The following is an 18,544-nucleotide window of genomic DNA, read 5'->3' on the forward strand; positions in this document are numbered from 1 at the left end:
GGCCGAGTGTCCACCCTGCCGGTCCTTCACTTACATCTCTATTACGGCACTGGTCAGGTGGCACCTTTCCAAAAAGACTGGATGCCTCCGGAATAAGGGCCATGTTTCTTGGCTGCTTCTCTATCCCTAGCACCTACCATAATGCCTGACATTAATATTCAATATGAAGAAACAAATAATAAAGAAATATGGGGGGAAATGTTTCTAATAGGCAGATTAGCCTATTTGTCCGATATGAGAAAAATGGGTACTTCTCTCTGAATAGGTAAGAATTTTACACTTGGAATTTCCAGAGTCAGTACAGGGTTCGGTCTTAACACGCCCCTGAATGTCTAAGGTACTATTTAGCTCTCCCTGGCAGTGAAATGGCTCGCTGACAGGGGTAAACCAGAGGAGGCACACAAGGCTGCCTGAGCGAATATGCAGAAAAAGCACCAGAAAAATTTAGTATGAGCTAGGGAAAGGCATGCATTAATAAATATGAAAACTATGCTTATTAAGATCATTAACTCTCAGCTCCCATTAACAGACCAAAATAGAAACTGAAGCAAGTCAACTGTAGACTACATTCTGAAAATACCAAACAATACACCATGCACTCAAAAAGGGACAAAAGACCATCAGAGTAAAGTAATATCCTACCACACCTGGAACATTCTATGCAATTCTAGTTGCCCATTTTTAGAAAAACATACTAGAAATGGAGAAGGTCCAAGAAGAATAATTGAATATTAAAGGCACCTTAAGCAATCATTCTTGTTAAACCCACTAATTTTACAGATAAGAAACTGAAGCCCACAGCAGTGAAATGACTTGCCAAAAATCAGCCAGCTGCTCTATGGCTTAGCTGGGATTAGATCCCTAATCTCCAGGAAGCAGTTCCATTTTCCTTCCATCATACGGCCTTATGTACATCTTTCTTAGCTAAGTAAAACCCAAAAATGCTCAGGCCTCATCAGTTTGGAAAATAAGAAGATTTAGAATGTAGGTTATTAATCCACAGATAAGCTCCACGGAGCCCAGAAACCCTCAGAAGTAGCATTTTTCTGAGGAGAGGATTCATAACTTTTGGTAGATCACAAAGGAATCAAAATGAATGAATTCACTGCTTTAGGAGAACGACTGCAATTGATGAAATCAAAGTTTAAGAATGGGTTGAAAAGATATTTACCTAACAATAGGCTGAAATAATGAGTGGTCAACACTGGAAGTTCAAAAGAAATAACTTTAGGAGGAAAAAAACTAAGGCACCATTCCTGTTAGATAGTTTTCTTTCTGACTATTACCACTGCAACAAAGTTTCTATGAGCTTCCATCTCATGTCAAGCAATGTGGATTGATTAACACCCATGAGATGCTACCATATTTGAAATTCAAAGAACAACAAATGGAATTCATTACTCTAAAGTAATCAAACAAGGGCCTAACAAGCTAGACAAAATTATGGCTGGCAGATGCATGAAAGATGCTGAATTTGATGCTTTCATGGATGAAAACCTCAGAACATCCTCGGTGCTTCTATGGACCACAGACACCTGGGCTGAACGTGGACCCCTCAGAATGGTACACATTCGGTTCTCATCTAACCTCGTCGGTGCTATGGCAGCAGCCTCAGCTCTTTTAGGGACTGACCATCCAACAGAAAATACCTTTAGAATGCTCTGTGTCTGGATGCAACACAATGCGGACATATTTAAGGTCTCCGAACTGCTGGAGGAGCTCACCAAGTTCTTCTTCCTCTGAGTCAAAGGACAGGTTTCTATGGAAGACAATTAGGTCACAAGAAAGGTCAATTGCAAAAGTGAGATCCCATCTTCTGGTCACAGAATGAGTGAATCAGACACCAACTGCAGTGGTTCCCCTGCCCATGACCACACTGCCTTGTTCAGGAACAGCACCAAAAAGGGTGACCTTCGGTGGCCCTGCCGCTAATATAATATATGGCTCTGACCCTTGCCCTTCTTGGTCAATCAGATTCTCTCCCAGGAATTAAAACTTAAACAGACATACACAAAGCCAGAAGTTATAGCTGCAGATTGGCCTCAAACAGCAGTGCTCTCCGCAAGGAAAACTTCCAGGGGCAGAAAATTTCTGTATCTTGATCCGGGTAGTGGTTACATGAATACATGTACACATCCGTATGTAAACATGTATATGTCAATGTATATATATGCCCAGATATATAAATAGGAACAATTTTGCTGACTTGTGCACTTAGATTAACGTACTTTATAAAAACTGTAATACCTTAGGAAGTTAAAAAAAATGGCAGGGCATCCTCAGAGAAGGGGCCCAGCCACATCAGAGTTTCCCGCCTCCTTGAGATCTGCTCTTTGACAACTTTGATTCTATGAGCCAACCTAACATTTATCCAACAAACCTGCTTTTTCACTCAAGTTGGCCAAAATTAGTTTCCCTTATTACAAACAAACAACTCACAGTAAACTAATGAGAAAAGTCAAATGTGTCTCGCATCTGATAAGCCATTTTCTCCTCTGCATTGCTCTTAAATCCAGGTTTCAGTTAAACTTTTACAAAAGTTAGAAAATCCTTCAAGTGAAAATATTATAAAGTACAAATTGGCTGTCACAAACCCGTCATGGGGATGTAAAGTACAGCATAGGGAATACAGTCAAGAATATTGTAATAACTACGTATGGGCCAGGGGTACTGGACTTACTGGGCAGATCACTTCATAAATTGTCTAACCGCTGTGCTGTGTGCCTGAAACTAATATACAATAATACTGAATGTCATCTGTAATTGAAAGCAATTTTTTGAAAACAATGAAGAATTTTTTAAAAATCCTTCAAAATAACTCAAAAACAAACATGGTAAAGTTTAGTGGCTAAATGCAAAAAAAAAAAAGAAAGAAAATTACGTATTTCTCTCCATGGGATTTAAAAAATGTTGGCAGGAGATTCTGTTTTACTAAATTTCAACACAGTGTAGAGTCCTCATTTCCCCAGCTATGCATAGCCTTCCAGGGTAAGAAAAAGTCCCAAATAAGTATCTACAATTTTACTTCTCTTAAATTCAGTTAACATCCCCATAAACAATCCTATCTTATGGAGTAACTGAGATTTAAAAAAAAATAAATAAATGTTCTGCAGTAAGACACGTCGTAGTTACATCACTTCTTCTGATTTGGCTCATCATGTACACAGTTTTCTTTCTTCCATGCCTTTACCTTCCTAAGTTCTTTGTTCACTTAAAAGATGTGTCTAGAACAGTATCCTTGGTAATAAGATCACAGGCTTCTAAGTGTGATGTTTCTTCCTTCCTGTCAGAATCCTCGATGAGTACAAAATTATTTATATGGCAATTCCATATAACACAGTAAAAAGAAATTATGGAGAGGAATGCTATAAAGGAAGAAAATGGGTTACAGTACAGCATATACAGGCTAAACTCATCTTTGTAAATATTTATGATGATGTGGGCATGTGTGGGGGTGTTTTCTGAGTAGGGATTAAAATTAATTTTTTGTGTCTTTTTGCACATTTATTTCCCAGATATCCTATACTAGACATAGATGACTTGTATAAGAAAAACAATCTTAAAAGATTGTGCAAGAGGATAAAATACACATCTCCAAAATAAGATTCAAATGGCCCTGCACATTGGCGCTTAGGAAAGAACAAGAAGGCCGATGTGAGGCACGCTGAAGATATCCCAATCTTCTCCAAGAGCCAAGTCACTGCGGTCGGTAGGACTAAAATAGTAATGGCAACATGAAATAAAACCCGGCTCTAACCAACTGCCTCCCTCAGTTTCCCTAGGAACAGATGGGATACCTTTATTCTAGACACTACTTTAGAAGGTAAGTTAGGCATGAAAAAGAAACTGTTTGGTAAGTTAGGCATTAAAAAAGTGGTGCTGCCCTCTCCAGCACTCCCCTTAAAGCAAAGGCCAGCAAGCAAAACATTTCTCGTAGCTGAAGAACTAATTGGTTCCAAATGACGCCACCCCAAATACAAGGAATGAAATCTAAATAAAGACAAGATATGATGACCCCTGCTATTTACCCTGTCTAGAGTTCTGATTCTCCTACATTTCTCATTGTTTGGCATGTTCCTAGACCCAAATGTGCTAATGGTCTTAGAGGCATCTAACTTTCTGGCCTAGCTTATAAAACTAGTGCCAAAACAAACAAACACACAAACAAACAAACAAACAAACCAAGACAAAGAAGAAGAAAAAATGAAGGGAGGGAGAGAGGAAAAAAAGAGAAACCTATCATAGCAACACAAATAGAGCAGTTCCTGAAGTAGAAAGGCATACCTTATGAAAACAGTTTTCCCTTCATTCACATCAGAGAGTAATTTCCTCTTCTTTTTCTTTGAGACTTGTACATCTATAGTAAAAAGAAAAACAACAAACTGAAAAATACTAGTGTAAGCCATACAACAAAGGGCTAACTTCTTAAATGTATAAAGATCTTGCATAAATCAATTAAAAATCCAATTGAAAATGAACAAAGGATATGCAAATATACAAAAAGATGCTCTAACTCACTCATAATTAAAGAAGAACACAAGAAATGAGATACTATTTTTTCAGCAACAGATTGGCAGAAACCAAAGATAAATGAAATCCAATGTAGTAAGAGTGTGGGGGAAAAATAGATCCCATATACTGCAGTGAAAATGTAAGTTTTTTAGAAATATAAAACATGTAGGCCTGTCTCGCGTGGCTCAGTGGCTGGATGTCGTCCCGCAAACTAAAAGGTCACCAGTTCAATACCTAGTCAGGGCACACGTCTGAGTTGAGGGCCAGGTCCCGGGTTGGGAAGCAACAGATAGATGTATCTCTCGCACACTGATGTTTCTCTCCCTCTCTCTCTCCCTCCCTCCCCTCTCTCTAAAAAAAAAATAAAACCTTTAAAATATATACACGTGTGTGTGTGTGTGTGTGTTGGAGCATCATCCTGTAGACTGAGAGATTCCAGGTTTGACCCTGACTCAGGGCACATACGAAAGGCAACCAATCGCTATTTCTTTCTCTCTCTTTCTTCTCCCCACCCCCCACCTGCAGCCCAAAGCAATGAAAAAATGTCCTTGGGTGAAGATTAAAAAAAAAGTGTAGGACATTTGGGAAGAAAAAAAAACCCCACATACATTCATATATATAATACACACTATATTGTGCGTGTGTGTGTGTCTACCCTTAAAGGTATTAATTACTTTTAGATTCACCAAAAACGTGTAACAATGGTCCTATCTGGGAAGGGGCCCTAAGTGGCTGAGGATCTAGCCATAACGAAGACTCACTGTTTTTAAGAATAGATATACATGCTTATATATACACAGAAACTTTCTGGAAAGATAAGAAACAACAGTGGTTACTTTGGGGGACCTTGGGGGATTGGTGAGGAAGTTTTACTTGCTATATTATACTCTTTCGCAGGGTATTTTTTTATTAATATTCTCTCATTATTATGCACCAGTCCTATAATTTTTTCAAGGGAAAGGATGGTAATAGACAGCTGAATCTGGTTGTAGAATGCAAGGTCTCATAGTCCCTTCAGTATAAAAGTTTCTTTGATTGTAAGGTATCTACTATTCTCTCCTCATGGAAAAAGCTTATTTCTTCAGGTTTCTTAAATGGGCCAACCAAAATGCCAGATTTACAGAAAAGGAAGCAGAAGGGAATGACCTGGCAAGTAAATAAAAACCTCCATCCCGGCAAACTAAAGGACCAGCTATTGGCCACTCTTCATTCTGTAATGACCTTCCTCCCTCAATAAATGCATTGAGTTTACTCAACTTTTTTGATAAACACAGCAACAGGGTTTGCCCCAAGAGGTCCTTCATCCCCATCTCAACTCAAAAGAATTGTTTAAAATCCACCTTCATCTTAGATGCAGTCCCCTGTGTATCCAGTTAGTCAGCCAACTTGGACAATCAAGCGAGAGGCAGTGCCGCAGCATTAAGCGACATTTTAAATTCCCTAGAACTAGTCACCCTCCAGCACCACTCTGAATTCATTTTAAAAATAAAACAGAAAACTCTTCAGAAGGAATACAAAGTTTTCACCTTCAGCATTTCAACCTCAATTTGACAGAACACCTCAGGGCTCTATTTAAAGAGGCCTGCGCTGCACTGACGCACATTGCTCAGCATTCACTTAAAGATCCCAGGCAAACCTTCATCCTCCCGCTCTTCAGTGTCGGCATCGCTCTGACCCAGTTCCTCTCCGCTATCACCTCTGTCACTTTCCTCCAGGTCGCTGTCCTCCTCGGACTGATCCTCTTCACTGCTTTTTGCGGGCGCTGCTCTCTTGGTGACTCTGCAATGGCAGGGTTCATTCAGGACTAAGGACCTGGTGGGCAGGAAGGGCTGTCCCCCTTGATGACACACGGCAATTCTGCAACGATGGGGCAGGAATGGCCCTCACAGACAATCCTGAATCCTCCTCTCTTGTCTCAGAACAAGCTGAGTTGCTTACCTCTTATGAATTTCCACAGGCTTGGTCACCTTTGATTGTTTATTCTTCTCCACCTCTTCATTATCACTATCACGATCCTCCTCCTCCTCCTCCTCTTCTTCCATATCACCATCATCATCATCCTCTTCTTCTCCCCTGCCCTCTTCTTTCCTGCCATTCTCTTTACCTAATTTCTGATGTTGAGGTTCAGGTCTCTTCTCCTCACCTACACAGAGAGGTAAAGAAAGTTAGGAATTAATTCAGTATCTAAAGAAGGTTATTTTAACAACAGTCACTAATACCCTCAAGTTCCTAGTTTCTTTAGTTTTAGAGAATCTCATGTACTTTTCCAACTGAATAGAATAAAAGAAAGTATGAAAAAAGAAAACCAAAAAATAAGCAATAACAAAAGCCCCTCATCATTGAGATTGCCTTGGAGTCGGTGCCATTCATTCATCAAAAGCCTGACTGTGATCTGGCTCGGGATGAGAGGAGCAGCACCGAGCCTCCACAAGGAGCCTACCACCGCGCACGGCAGCCGACACAGTGCACACGCTGGAGCCCAGCCATGAACTTTAATCTCGGGGGGTTCTCTTTGAACTCCTGGTAGCCTAAAAGCCAATTATTTTCTAAATAAAATGCAAACTTTAAGTTTCCCTATTCTTAACGTCCCATCATTCCTTATTATGAAAAGCTGGGAAAGGACAGCAAGTACAGGAACAACGAACTCAGGCCCACTCCTCACTCACACCCACACGCAGGAGTGGGCTTAGAGTGCGGGGTGGGACCAGGTCGCCAGACGGAACAATAGGAATTGACAAAGAGCTCAGGGTTTCTGAGTCAGTAGGAATTCAAAGTTTTTCTTACTCCTCAGTATCATTTGGGGGAGAGGGGGTAATAATCTTATGCTTTTGTATGTTCAGCCCAATATTCCCACCGACAGCAGGTTTCCTTATACTTTTATAGTAGAGCCTTTTTCACACTCATCCCAAAACATACAACCCCTCCTACCTAGCACCACATCTTACCTGGGGCAGAGGCAGACTGTGTATTTTTGTATTTGTCTTTTGCCACAGCCCAATCCACAGCTATTGTCCGCCCTGTTAGACAGAAAAGTAACATCTTTTTAACATTTCTATCTCCTGTAAATCACTTGTTATTCATCAAAGAGACGGTAAAGAATAAAAGGAAAAAACATTTACTGCCAATTTAGAAGATGGTGTTCCTAAAATAAAACTGCGAGCCCTGGCTGGTGTGGCTCAGCGGACTGAGTGCTGGTCTACAAACCAAAAGGTTGCAGGTTCGATTCCCAGTCAGGGCACATACCTGGGTTGCGGTTGGGGGCGTGCAAGAGGAAACAGATCAATATATCTCTCACACATCGATGTTTCTCTCCCTCTTTCTCCCTCTCCCCTTCCCCTTTCTCTAAAAATAAATAAATAAAATTTTTAAAAAATAAAATAAAACTTTAAGTAGCTGTCTATTCTTTTTAAACCTTAACCTTTTTATCAATGAACAGAAATTTTGTCTTTCTACACAGCCACACCTGGGATAAGATAGAATTTTAAAAAATAATTATACCAGTGCTTCCACTTAGATCAACAAGTTTCCAGTTAGACCAGCAAGAGGCAAAACAGGTATACTAGAATAATATGCGCCATACTCAGAGGTTAGACGGTCTCTAAGCCAATCCTTTTTTTAGTACCTGGTAAATCAATACCCAGAGTAGCCTCACTGTCAGTTTAATTGCCCGCAGATGCAGAATAAAGCTTATAACTAAGAGGGAAAGACCTGCAAATCCCACATGCCCTAGACAGCAACCTACATCGATCAGTGATTATTTCTGGAATATTTTTTCATTAGGGATTTAAAAGAACACTCATCATCAAATAAAGAAAAGAGAACAATGAAACAAGTTCCTCTGAGTTTAACCCTAAGATCAAGTGTTAGAAATACATCACCAAAATAGCTTCTATATTAGCAGTGAGACTCTCAACAATGCAAATACCTTTTGAAAATGTAGAAACTTGGTTACTGTGCTAATTCACCCAAACACCAGAAATACCTGAGTCAATTGCATGGGTATAGAAAACTCACCCTTTATCTCTTTCATGTTCATATTTTTGAGAGCCTTTCCTGCTTCTAGGAGGTTTTTGAACTGAACAAAAGCAAAACCACGCATCTTTCCATCTGTGTGCAAATGTACAAAGATGTTAGAAGCAGCCGGGACGGGGCGGGGGGCGGGGGGTCAGCCAAGAGACCTAAGAAGGTAACTACAGCAACCCAGGTGACAAGATGGCCCAAACCCTGCCAACCAGCCACCCTCTTAGCCAAAGCTTACATGCTCCCGCTGAGGATACCCTGTCTTGGGCTCAGAGAGACAGTTCACTTTCTCAAACTGTAACTTGTCTTCTAAAACTTGTTCTGATTTAACTAAAAATACCATCAGGGCATATCTAAACTAAAAATATCTAACCGCAAATACCACCAGCACTATAACATGAGTATTTGTTACTTGTCAAGCACTGTGCCTAATATTTTATATACATCACGACATCTGGGGCTCACAAAGAGTGTGATACGAACCTTGTATTTCTAGTTCTTTTTAAGTTTTTACTGTTGACACTATTAACAGATGTCTCTCATTCTCCCCACCTCCATCCAGCTGCAGTTCTAGATCTAAGCGCTTAGTTCAAGGGTGATATGGAAAAAAAACATTACGTTAAATAGTATTGATCTAACCCACACCAAATGAAGGTCTGCTAGTACCTGGTTTCCTAGGGATGTTAACTTCCAGGACAGCTCCATATTGAGCAAATATTGTCTTCAAGTCATCTTCTGAACACTGAGGACAAAAGTAAAGAAAGAAAAAAATTATCCCAGCAAATAAACATGAAACACTAATTACTCCGTTAGTTTGTTAATAAGAATTTGAATATTTTTACTCCTTTTTTACTTTTGAAACTAGGAAAAACATTTCTAAACAGAAGACATCTTGCTTTGTGTCTACAAAGCAAAAAGGACATATAGCAGAGGGCTTTTCCTCCCCTCTTTGAGGGCTGTTCTCAAGAAGGCATCCTGTTGTGTTAATAAATTCTTATGTATACAGGCCATTTTCTGAATTCAACAAGAATAAGGTTCATTCCCAAAACGCATTACGTCCTGTGCAGCATCTTGGCAAGGAGTTCCACCAAAAGCTTTGAGCGCATGCAGCATTTGCATTCCATCACTCACCTTAAAGCTCAGATTCCGAATAATTAATCTGGCTTTCTTATCTGCTACTTTGGCTTTTTCAGGCTTCTGCTCCTTCTTTGGGGACTCTGAATTTTCTAGAAAAATAAGAGGGAATGGACTAAGCCTGTGTTCCAAAACCACCCACCTCTAGGCCCAGAACATCACAGGAAACAAGCTACTAACAACAGATGGCATTTACCACAGGGTTCACTATGGCAACAGCCAGGACCACAGGATTTTTCAGACTTAGAAGTAAACAAAAGACTAAAATGAGTAACCAAATATATTGAATGGTTTTGGATATCAAAAGCAAATTAAGGAAACTTTAAATTTAGAAGCTCCCTCCACCCCCACTGCACCTCTCCACCTCCTCCTCACCCAGGGAGAAAACTCTCTTTGGTTACTGGAAACTCACCCTTTCCTCCTTTTTCCTTGGTTTTGTTCCTCAGTTTTTTCTTGGCAACACTCACGTTGATCTTGTGGCCCTCAAAGGTGGTGATCTCCTTAAGGGCCTTCTGAACATCTTCTGGCATAGAAAACGTGACATAGCCAAAGCCTCGGCATGCCTTCTTCCCTGGGCAGGGAGTGGGTGGGGGACAGAGAACCATCAGCCGAGAGCCCTAAACCAGGCAATTCTCAAAGCCCCAGACTAGCAGACACACTGCCAGGCCATCCTATCATCAGTTTGTCAAAATCCTCAGGAGGGATAGAAACAGGCTGACATCGGTGGCCCCTTTGCCACTTTGCTCAGAACTTTTTAGGCTTCCTCTTCTCATTTGGTGTCTTCAACTGTTGGCTCCACTTCCTCCTCTTTTCCTGACAATCTCAAGACTACGGAGATCCATGATGAAATTTATACCCCTAAAAAAGACCTCCACGTCAAATATAAGGGAACATCGCCAGAGAGGGTAGGAACGGCAAATTTGGCAGCTTTGGAAATTACATGCAATGATGCAGCTCCTCCTCACAAGAGATCAGCAATGATGGCGGAGCGAGGCCCTGACCAAAGAACCTCAAACAATAAACCGTGCTTCAGGCACCTGTAAACACCATGGTTACCAACCCTTAGTGACCAAGAGCAAATGAAACCTTTCCAAAGCAGCTATAAATTTCTTATCTCACCTTATCTTCAGAACACACTAATGTAAGTAAAGGAAATATTATCATCCTTTGTTTCCAAATGAATCATTTGAGATAGAGGAAAGCAAATGAATTGGTTAATGTCCCCCAGGAATCAGCACCTGAATTCTTCATTACAGCCTCACACTCTTTCCATGCGACTCCATCAATAGAAGGACCACAGAAAAGAATATTAGGACCAAGAAAATGAATAGTTACAAAATAAAAACTGTAACCCACCTTTGCTTTTTTTGGTACGTTTTTCATTTAACATTTTTCGGTAGTAAAATTTTAAGTAATTTACTGCATCAAAAAGGAAAAAGGCAGACCAAGTAGTCTGTCTACTACCCCAAGAAACACGGCTCACGTGTTCTGCTTCTTTTTCAACTACACTTGAACCTGCTTCAGTTACAAGCTCTCACATACGGGACACTGAACCACTTAAACTGGTTAAAGATGACCCTTGGAACGAGGAATGTACACTGTGATGTGGAGATCGGTCCTTTTCTCCAGGAGCAATTTCTCACAAAAGCCTGCGCGCTCACCTTTCAGAAAATAAGACCAAGAAAAATCAGGGCTCTTCCTGCTCAGTACAACCAAAACAAAGCAGCTGAAACCCAGAGGAGTTCAGCACCAAAATAAAAACATGTCCTCACAATAAACGCCATGCGTTGTTTATGTCTGCACAAAACACCCACATGTTTACTTGAATCCTCACAACAATTCTGTGAACTCAGTCCCATCTTAAAGAGGTTAAGTGGCATGCCCAAGTTACCAAAACAGAGTAAGACTTCATTCCACACCCCCCTCTCCTTTCCCACTAGGTGAGGCACTCTCCTCAATACATCTAGGCTGCGTGAACAGAAAAATATAGTTTTTTTCTTTCATTTTTAAAATTTTTTATGAGCTTTTTTGAGCCAAACTAAGGACAATAGCCAGGATAAGAGTTTCTTTAAAAATTTAGACCACATACACAAGATAGAAAAGGTAAGGTTACACATAGCCTATATTCTGGGGACCCAAAGAATTCCCACTCAATAGCCTGTTCTTCCCTGAAACACAACTATCCTGCACCATAATGTTTCTTAAATTGTTTTTGACAACCCACTGTAATGAAAGTAAGTCATGGCAGAACCCAGTACACATATATATTCTTTATAAAAAACCAAAAGAAAATGTTACGAATACATATGCTTTACCATATACAGATATATTTCTTCTACTTAAAAATCCTACTCAAGACTCACTAATGGGTACTGATCTGCAATTTAAGAAAAATTGCTATACAGCACTCTCATTCTCTCATTCAACCTCACCTACACTTAGGAGGACAAAGAGCCAGGAAGGTGTTACAGTTCATATAGCAATCAGAGCCATGTTGACAATCCTACTCTAACTTCTGTTACTAACACAATAGCAGCTAAGGATGGAGTGACTGTTAGCACACTGTTAGCCTGCCGACTCACCTACTCTGATACTACTGGTGGCAGGGGGCACAGGATGCCAGTGCCCACCAGGTGTCTGTTGAGAGGCAAAGGACACCGAGAGAGAGAGAGCCTGATGACTTAGCAGGGAACTAAACGTGTGTTCTGGGTAACATCAGGTGCCTATCTCAAGTATCCCTTGAAGTCCAGGGAAGGGGAAGGAATGCTTTTACAAGTAAAACCCTAAAAATTCATCCTTATTCCAATACACGCCAACCCTCCCTCACAGTGATGTGATGAGCATCAAACAGAATATGAAGCATACAGCGGGGTTCCACAAGGCAGTACACATCTCCGAGTGGCTCAAGCCAAAAACCTGGGACTCAGACTTGACTCGGACTCCTTTTTTCCTCATACCCCACACCCGACCCATCAGCAAAGGCCCTCAGTTTTAACTTCAAAATATCCACATTCCAATCACTTTCTACCACCCATTGCTACCATTCTGGTCCAACACCATGATCTCGCACCTGGATTACGGCAAGAGGTCTCCCTGCTTCTGTCCTATTCTCCAACAGCCTATTCTCAACCCAAGAGCCTGACAGCATCTTGCAAAATGTAAGCGAGATTGTATTTACTACTCCCTGCTCAAAGCCAGTAGCTTCCCATCTCAGAGTAAAAGCCAAAGTCCTTGCAATGTCCTGTAAGGTCCTACATGATCCGATAGCCAGATATTATCTCCTAATTCTCTTCCTTTCACTCAAGTGCCCCTGTCTCCATGCTCTTTCTCCAACATACAAGGCACAGTCCCCTTCAGTATCATTGAGCTTTAAGTTTCCTCTGCCTAGACTGCTCCTCCCCACTGAAAGATACGTGTTCACTCCCTCACCTCCAGGCCTTCCCTGGCTACTCTGCACACCTTATACACACCCCAAACACACATACACATGCGCACACATGTCCTTCTGTTACTAACACAATACACACACACACACACACACACACACTCCCTATCCTTCTTCCCTGGCTTATTTTTCCCTTAGTATTTACCACCATTATCACTACATATTTTGCTTATTTGTTTATTGCTTGTTTTCCCCATCTCTAAAGCATATATAAGAGCAAGGTTTGGTTTTGTGCACTGCTGTATCCCCAGGACCTTACAACACTGCCTGGCACACAGTAGGCATTCAATAAATATTTATAAATAACTGAGTAAATGAATAACATAATGGTTAAGAACTCCGGGTCTGGTGATCAAATTCTGGGTCTGCTACTTACTAGCTGCACAAACTTTACAGCTAAATTACCAAATTTCCCTAAGCCCTAGATTCCTCGTCTGTAAAATGGGGCTAGGACTCTCCACCTAACAAGAACGCTGAGACAATTAAATGAGATAACACGTATGGCACTCAGCACCGTGCGTGGCAATCAGCTGCCTCTCAGTAAGCCTTACCGATGTTTTACTGAAAGGTTGCTATTTTCAGTTACCAGGAAGATCTTGTATGTGAGCGTGCATAATAAACGGAAAGCGCTTTGACTTCCAGAAACAGAAGATCTTTTTGGACTCATTTAGGGCAGAGCCAGCTTGTAAAAGAAACTCAATTCCCAGGCCCTTCTCTTAGGAGCAAGTAAAGAATTCTGGTAGGCTGGAGTTCATGAGGGTGGTCTCACGACCGCCCCCCGACCCTGTCCCGCTCCCACGAACCCCGGCCCAACCCTCGACCGCCCCGCCCCCTACCTTTCTCAGTCACCACGAAGCACTGCCTCACCGGCCCCACCTGACTGAACAGCTCCTCCAGCTGCTCACTGCGGGCCGAAGGAGGGAGGCGGCCCACGAACAGGGTGAGCCCGGCCATGAAGCCAGGAAACAAGCTCGCGGGAACGCGAATGAACCAGGCAGAAGCACGCAAATCAAGGAGCACGCTTCCGCACGGACACCACGCCAAGCAGCCGAGAGATTCCGGAAATGCTCTTCACTCAAAAGAGTCCGAAGGAAAAAGTAGTGGGAGGGGAAAACACGTTCCGGAACGGGTGGGGGGGCGGGGAGAGGTAGCTCGGGGGCGGAGCTTCTTGAACTGGTCTCCACCCCTCGTCCAAGCGCCACTCCACCCACGCCCATCCGCCTCCTGCCAAGGCTTAGCTACTTTCCACCCTTGCTTAAAAATCACATGTCCAGTACATTGATCCCAAATTTACCAGAGCAGGCATAAGTCGTTTTTGCTCGCGGCCTAACCTAGGATCTGACACATAATGGATGTTTAAATAAATATTAGTTTCTAGCCCTAGCTGGCGTGCCTCAGTGGATTGAGAACCGCCTTGCGAACGGAAGTATCGCAGGTTTTATTGCCAGTCAGCGCACAAGCCTGGGTTTCGGGTTGCCAGAGGCAACCAACTGATGTTTCTCTCTCACATGGATGTTTCTTCTCCTTCTCCCTCCCTTTCCCTCTCTCTAAAAATAAATAAATAAAATATTTTTTAAAAAATAAAATGGGGCCAGAATGCACATACACACAAGTACATCACAAACGTCAAACAATTCTCATGTTTTCGGAGAAGGTAGACATCTGTCACACTGTAACAGATAACTATAAACTGTGCCTATAACGGTTCGCAAATTACAGCTGCTAAAGTACACATATATAGTACACAAACATTCTTTCAATAAATATTTACTGAGTTCCTACAATGTGCTAGGCTCTAGGGATAAAATTGGTGAAAAAGACAGGATCCCTGCCCTCATGGAGAATACAGTCAGTGTGAGTAGACCGACACCTGTAACCTAGGTTCTCCCAGAGACAGGGGAAGGTCTCTCAAGTCATACCAGACAGGCACAAGGCTAAGGGAATCTCAGTGGTCAGGAGATCTGGGTGCTCCTGGATCATGAAACACAGAGAATGTTTGCCATCCCATTAGGCTCAGAAACTGAGTGCAAGACTGCAGCACCCTGCAGAATATCCAGCTGAAAAAGTACCCAGTGCATTTTTTAAGAATCATTTTTAAATGGTATGACCTGAACATATGATAGTGAAAATTCAAAATGTACAAATGGTACAGTGAAAAATAAATTTCCTCTTACCCATTTACTTGCAATAAATTCTGGATGGATGGATGACTGGTTGATAGTAATGGGGGGAAAGGAAGAACCCAGCATCAGATTTATGAAGCCCTAGCTTCAAGTAAGTAATAAATATACACTTAAAAGAAAATGCCACAGATATTCTGAAACACATAACTCAGGAGAGAAAGTACTGAAATACCAAACAGATTTTTAAGGCTGTAGGGTTAATCCTATCCAGGATAAAGAGAGAGAAATAGACAAAGGAAATGGGAGGGTCCTTCAAATAAAGTTGGATTGAAATTCCACATTCCTTCCTTTTTTTCCCCTCCTCTTCTGCCCCCTCACCACTTTAGCAATCAAAATTCCATCCCCATAGATTAAATTGCAAGCTTCAGGGCCCCAGCTATGGGGCGGCCTTCCCCGTCCTGGCTGCAGTGCACACCAAGAAAAGAACCCCGAGGAGGCTGTTCCAACATTCCTTTAGGGCACCCCCTACCATGCCAAGTTTTAAGTACTTAGGACCCAAACCTCCCTTAAGGGACAAAATGATATTGTGCCCCTGTGCCCATCAGGGGGCAGCAGTCACCCACAGTGTGGAGAAATTTTGGGTCCCAGGGGAGGATAACAAGGAAGCTGACACTTTTTACACTTCCGAAATTTCAGACCTGGCTCCCCGTCCCAGTCTCCCAGACTCAGCCTCAGCCCCATCCCCTCCTGTCCATGCATATCAGGAACGCCACATGGTTCTTCGATCAGGAATATTTGCTCATCCATCTACCCAGGACACACGCAGGGTTCTTTATTAAATAGCAGGAGTCGTGGTACCTTGCACCACACCAGCAACGCGGCTGCCAGGGGAAATAAACTACTGGCCTCTCTCTCATCCATCACTGTGCAGGAGCCGGGAAAGGAAGCGTGAGGGGCCTGCGCTGCTCTCAGACAACCTCTCCCAAATCCCACCCCTCTGGCTCTGCTCCCCCTTGCAAACCAAACCTTCTTATATCATTGCACACTTGCTCTAAGCACTTCTCACAACTGTTATTAGCTACTTGTTCTATTGTAATAATTTTAAGAATGACTCTGTACAGTCTGCCTTCCCCAAAAGACCTTCAACTTTTTAAGTTCGGGGCTGGCATTACCTTGTTCATCTCTCTGGCCCCAGCACCTAACACATTGTAAGTATTCAATAAAATATTTTACAGAAATTGAATGAATGAAGCTGTTTGTCTCTCAGTTCCCTATAGTACTAAGAATTGGAACTGAAGGGCGCATGTATGCAACAGAATTACCGAGACTCCTGTGGAAAACCTGCTTTAGGTAAGGGCTGAGTTATGAGACAAAAGGGAAGGGCTGTCTCATCAAAGTCTCAACCTCTTTATAAAGTCAAAGATAATTATTTGGAAAAGGAGCTGGTGAACAACCAGTTGTATTCCCCTACCTCCCTACCTACTCCATCTCACCAGCCCTGTTCAGAGCTTCCAGACAAAAAAGCTGTGTGTGTGTGTGTGTGTGAGAGAGAGAGAAAGAGAGAGAGAGAAGCAGATAGACTGATTGGGTTATACGAGGCTTGGATTGCTTTATCAGGAGGTGTGTGCATGAACCCAAGAACCCTTCATGGGGACAGTGAAAGAGCAGCTGGCAAGGAGTAAGGTGAGGAAGAGACAGCAGAGAGAAGTTGAGCATGGGCAAAGGCAAACAGCAAGCGCTCCTTCCATGGCACGAAGCAGCTCTGATGCTAGGGCGCTACAGCCACTAGGACACCAATGAGAAATGCCTGTAATTAGGAGGCTGGCAGTTCTCTGGGCCTCAGCCCAGAGTGGCGATGCAGCAAGAATTTCTGAGCCAAGCAGAGCCAGGTGATGGAAGAGACGTCGTCGGAACCACGCCAGTCCCATCCCTCGGCCAGGCCTGCCCCGCCCTCCTCTCAGTTTCTTCCCTGATACAGACTCCTCACTCCCTGCCCCCCAAATATCAGGGACTCCTCTCTGCCTTCTGAGATTCCCGGCCCTGAACCCTCCTCTCAGCCAGAACGGATCTCCATGTGCAAGGAGAGCAGGGCTTCAATTCTCCCACTGGTGCACTGGACCCCGTCTCCCTGCCTGCTTCCCCCTTGGCCCCCTCCCCTCCCTTCTCAAATCCCCACCAGCTGATAGACAGAATTGGAAGAAAAACCACTCCAGTTTCTGTTTTTCCTCTTCAAGCTTAGTATGCGTTCCCCTGTAGGTCTCTCTGTAATGTGCAGGACATCTGCCAAACCACTGTCAGATTTTCGTTTTCAAACCTAATCTATGACCCTCTTTTAGTGCTACTCTGAACTTGCTGCATTTTAACCAAATGATAAGTGTACACTACAGAGCTCAGGGCCAAACACTCTGGACAAGGCAGGGGGGTTCCAGAGTGCTGCAGATGTGGATGTATTCATGGGTCTCCGCGCTGTGAGTTATGCTTTGGTAGGTAGGATGAGGCTGGGGTTTGGGGAAGATTGGCTTCCTTCCAGGAGGATCTGCACCTGTGGAAGGTAAGGGGTTGCAAGTCTAACCTTGAAGGGGCCCTGCCGGTAGGTGGAGCAGGCGTGAATTCCTCTGGGAATGTGGCAGAGACACTGCTGGGGCTCCCAGCTCAAGTGGTCAAGCCCTTGATATGTGTATCAACATTTCCATGAAGAACTTTACCACTAACTGGTCCCTCGCCCCCTGCCCACCTGTGACCTGAAGTCCGGCCCTTAGGACTGCAGACATTTCCACCGAAGGCTGGAGAGTTTCTGCCTCGCCTCTCAGGGCCATGTTCCATCTCTGCAAAAGCCACTTCCCAGAGAGTCCAAGGGTCATCAAGGGGCTGCTCCCAGGACCTTCACTCCTTCCAGCCACAGGACAAGACTCCTTGCAGCTGAGAGTGAAGGTCTCTTCTGGTTCTGGCAGAGCCAGAGCTTCTGTGGCCTCACCTAAGCTTTTCCAAGAAGGTCAGACTTTCTCCTCTGAAAATATTTTATTGATAAATTAACTCTAATGGCACTCACCTCCCTCCCAACAGCTGTAGGGTTTCCTAGATGGGCCATGGACCCTTCTATAGGAAAGGGTCATGTGGAGAACAGCAAGTCTCCCTCACGCAGGGATGGGATTCCTGGGCACGACAGAGGTGAGTATGGGGACTAAGGGGCATCCCGAGGTCTTCTGAGGATAGCTCCTCTCACTCAGCACCAGGGTGGGGAGTGGTGGCCAGGAGTGGAGCACCTTGGAGCTTTATTGCTGGTGAAAGCCAAGGAAAGAGGGACCCCAGC

General features: G+C 43.1%; 1 protein-coding gene across 2 annotated transcripts in view; it reads right to left on the reverse strand.

Annotated features, from left to right (window-relative positions):
• RBM28 (RNA binding motif protein 28) overlaps nucleotides 1-14,182 on the reverse strand; it is a 28,365-nt gene extending 14,183 nt beyond the window's left edge. For both annotated transcript variants that reach the window (XM_054563889.1, XM_054563888.1), the window contains exons 1-10: nucleotides 13,948-14,182; nucleotides 10,079-10,237; nucleotides 9,664-9,758; nucleotides 9,199-9,274; nucleotides 8,527-8,619; nucleotides 7,458-7,529; nucleotides 6,451-6,655; nucleotides 6,149-6,291; nucleotides 4,285-4,357; nucleotides 1,650-1,759 (exon numbers count right to left, since the gene is read on the reverse strand). In XM_054563889.1, the coding sequence (XP_054419864.1) occupies nucleotides 1,650-1,759; nucleotides 4,285-4,357; nucleotides 6,149-6,291; nucleotides 6,451-6,655; nucleotides 7,458-7,529; nucleotides 8,527-8,619; nucleotides 9,199-9,274; nucleotides 9,664-9,758; nucleotides 10,079-10,237; nucleotides 13,948-14,065 (1,144 nt within the window). In that variant the 5' untranslated portion in view covers nucleotides 14,066-14,182. The remainder of the gene's footprint in view (nucleotides 1-1,649; nucleotides 1,760-4,284; nucleotides 4,358-6,148; nucleotides 6,292-6,450; nucleotides 6,656-7,457; nucleotides 7,530-8,526; nucleotides 8,620-9,198; nucleotides 9,275-9,663; nucleotides 9,759-10,078; nucleotides 10,238-13,947) is intronic.
• Nucleotides 14,183-18,544: the final 4,362 nt, after the last annotated feature.

The sequence above is a fragment of the Pteronotus mesoamericanus genome, unplaced genomic scaffold, assembly GCF_021234165.1.
Source record: "Pteronotus mesoamericanus isolate MK-2021 breed Mesoamerican mustached bat unplaced genomic scaffold, CSHL_Meso_final scaffold_85, whole genome shotgun sequence".
Taxonomy (NCBI): domain Eukaryota; kingdom Metazoa; phylum Chordata; class Mammalia; order Chiroptera; family Mormoopidae; genus Pteronotus; species Pteronotus mesoamericanus.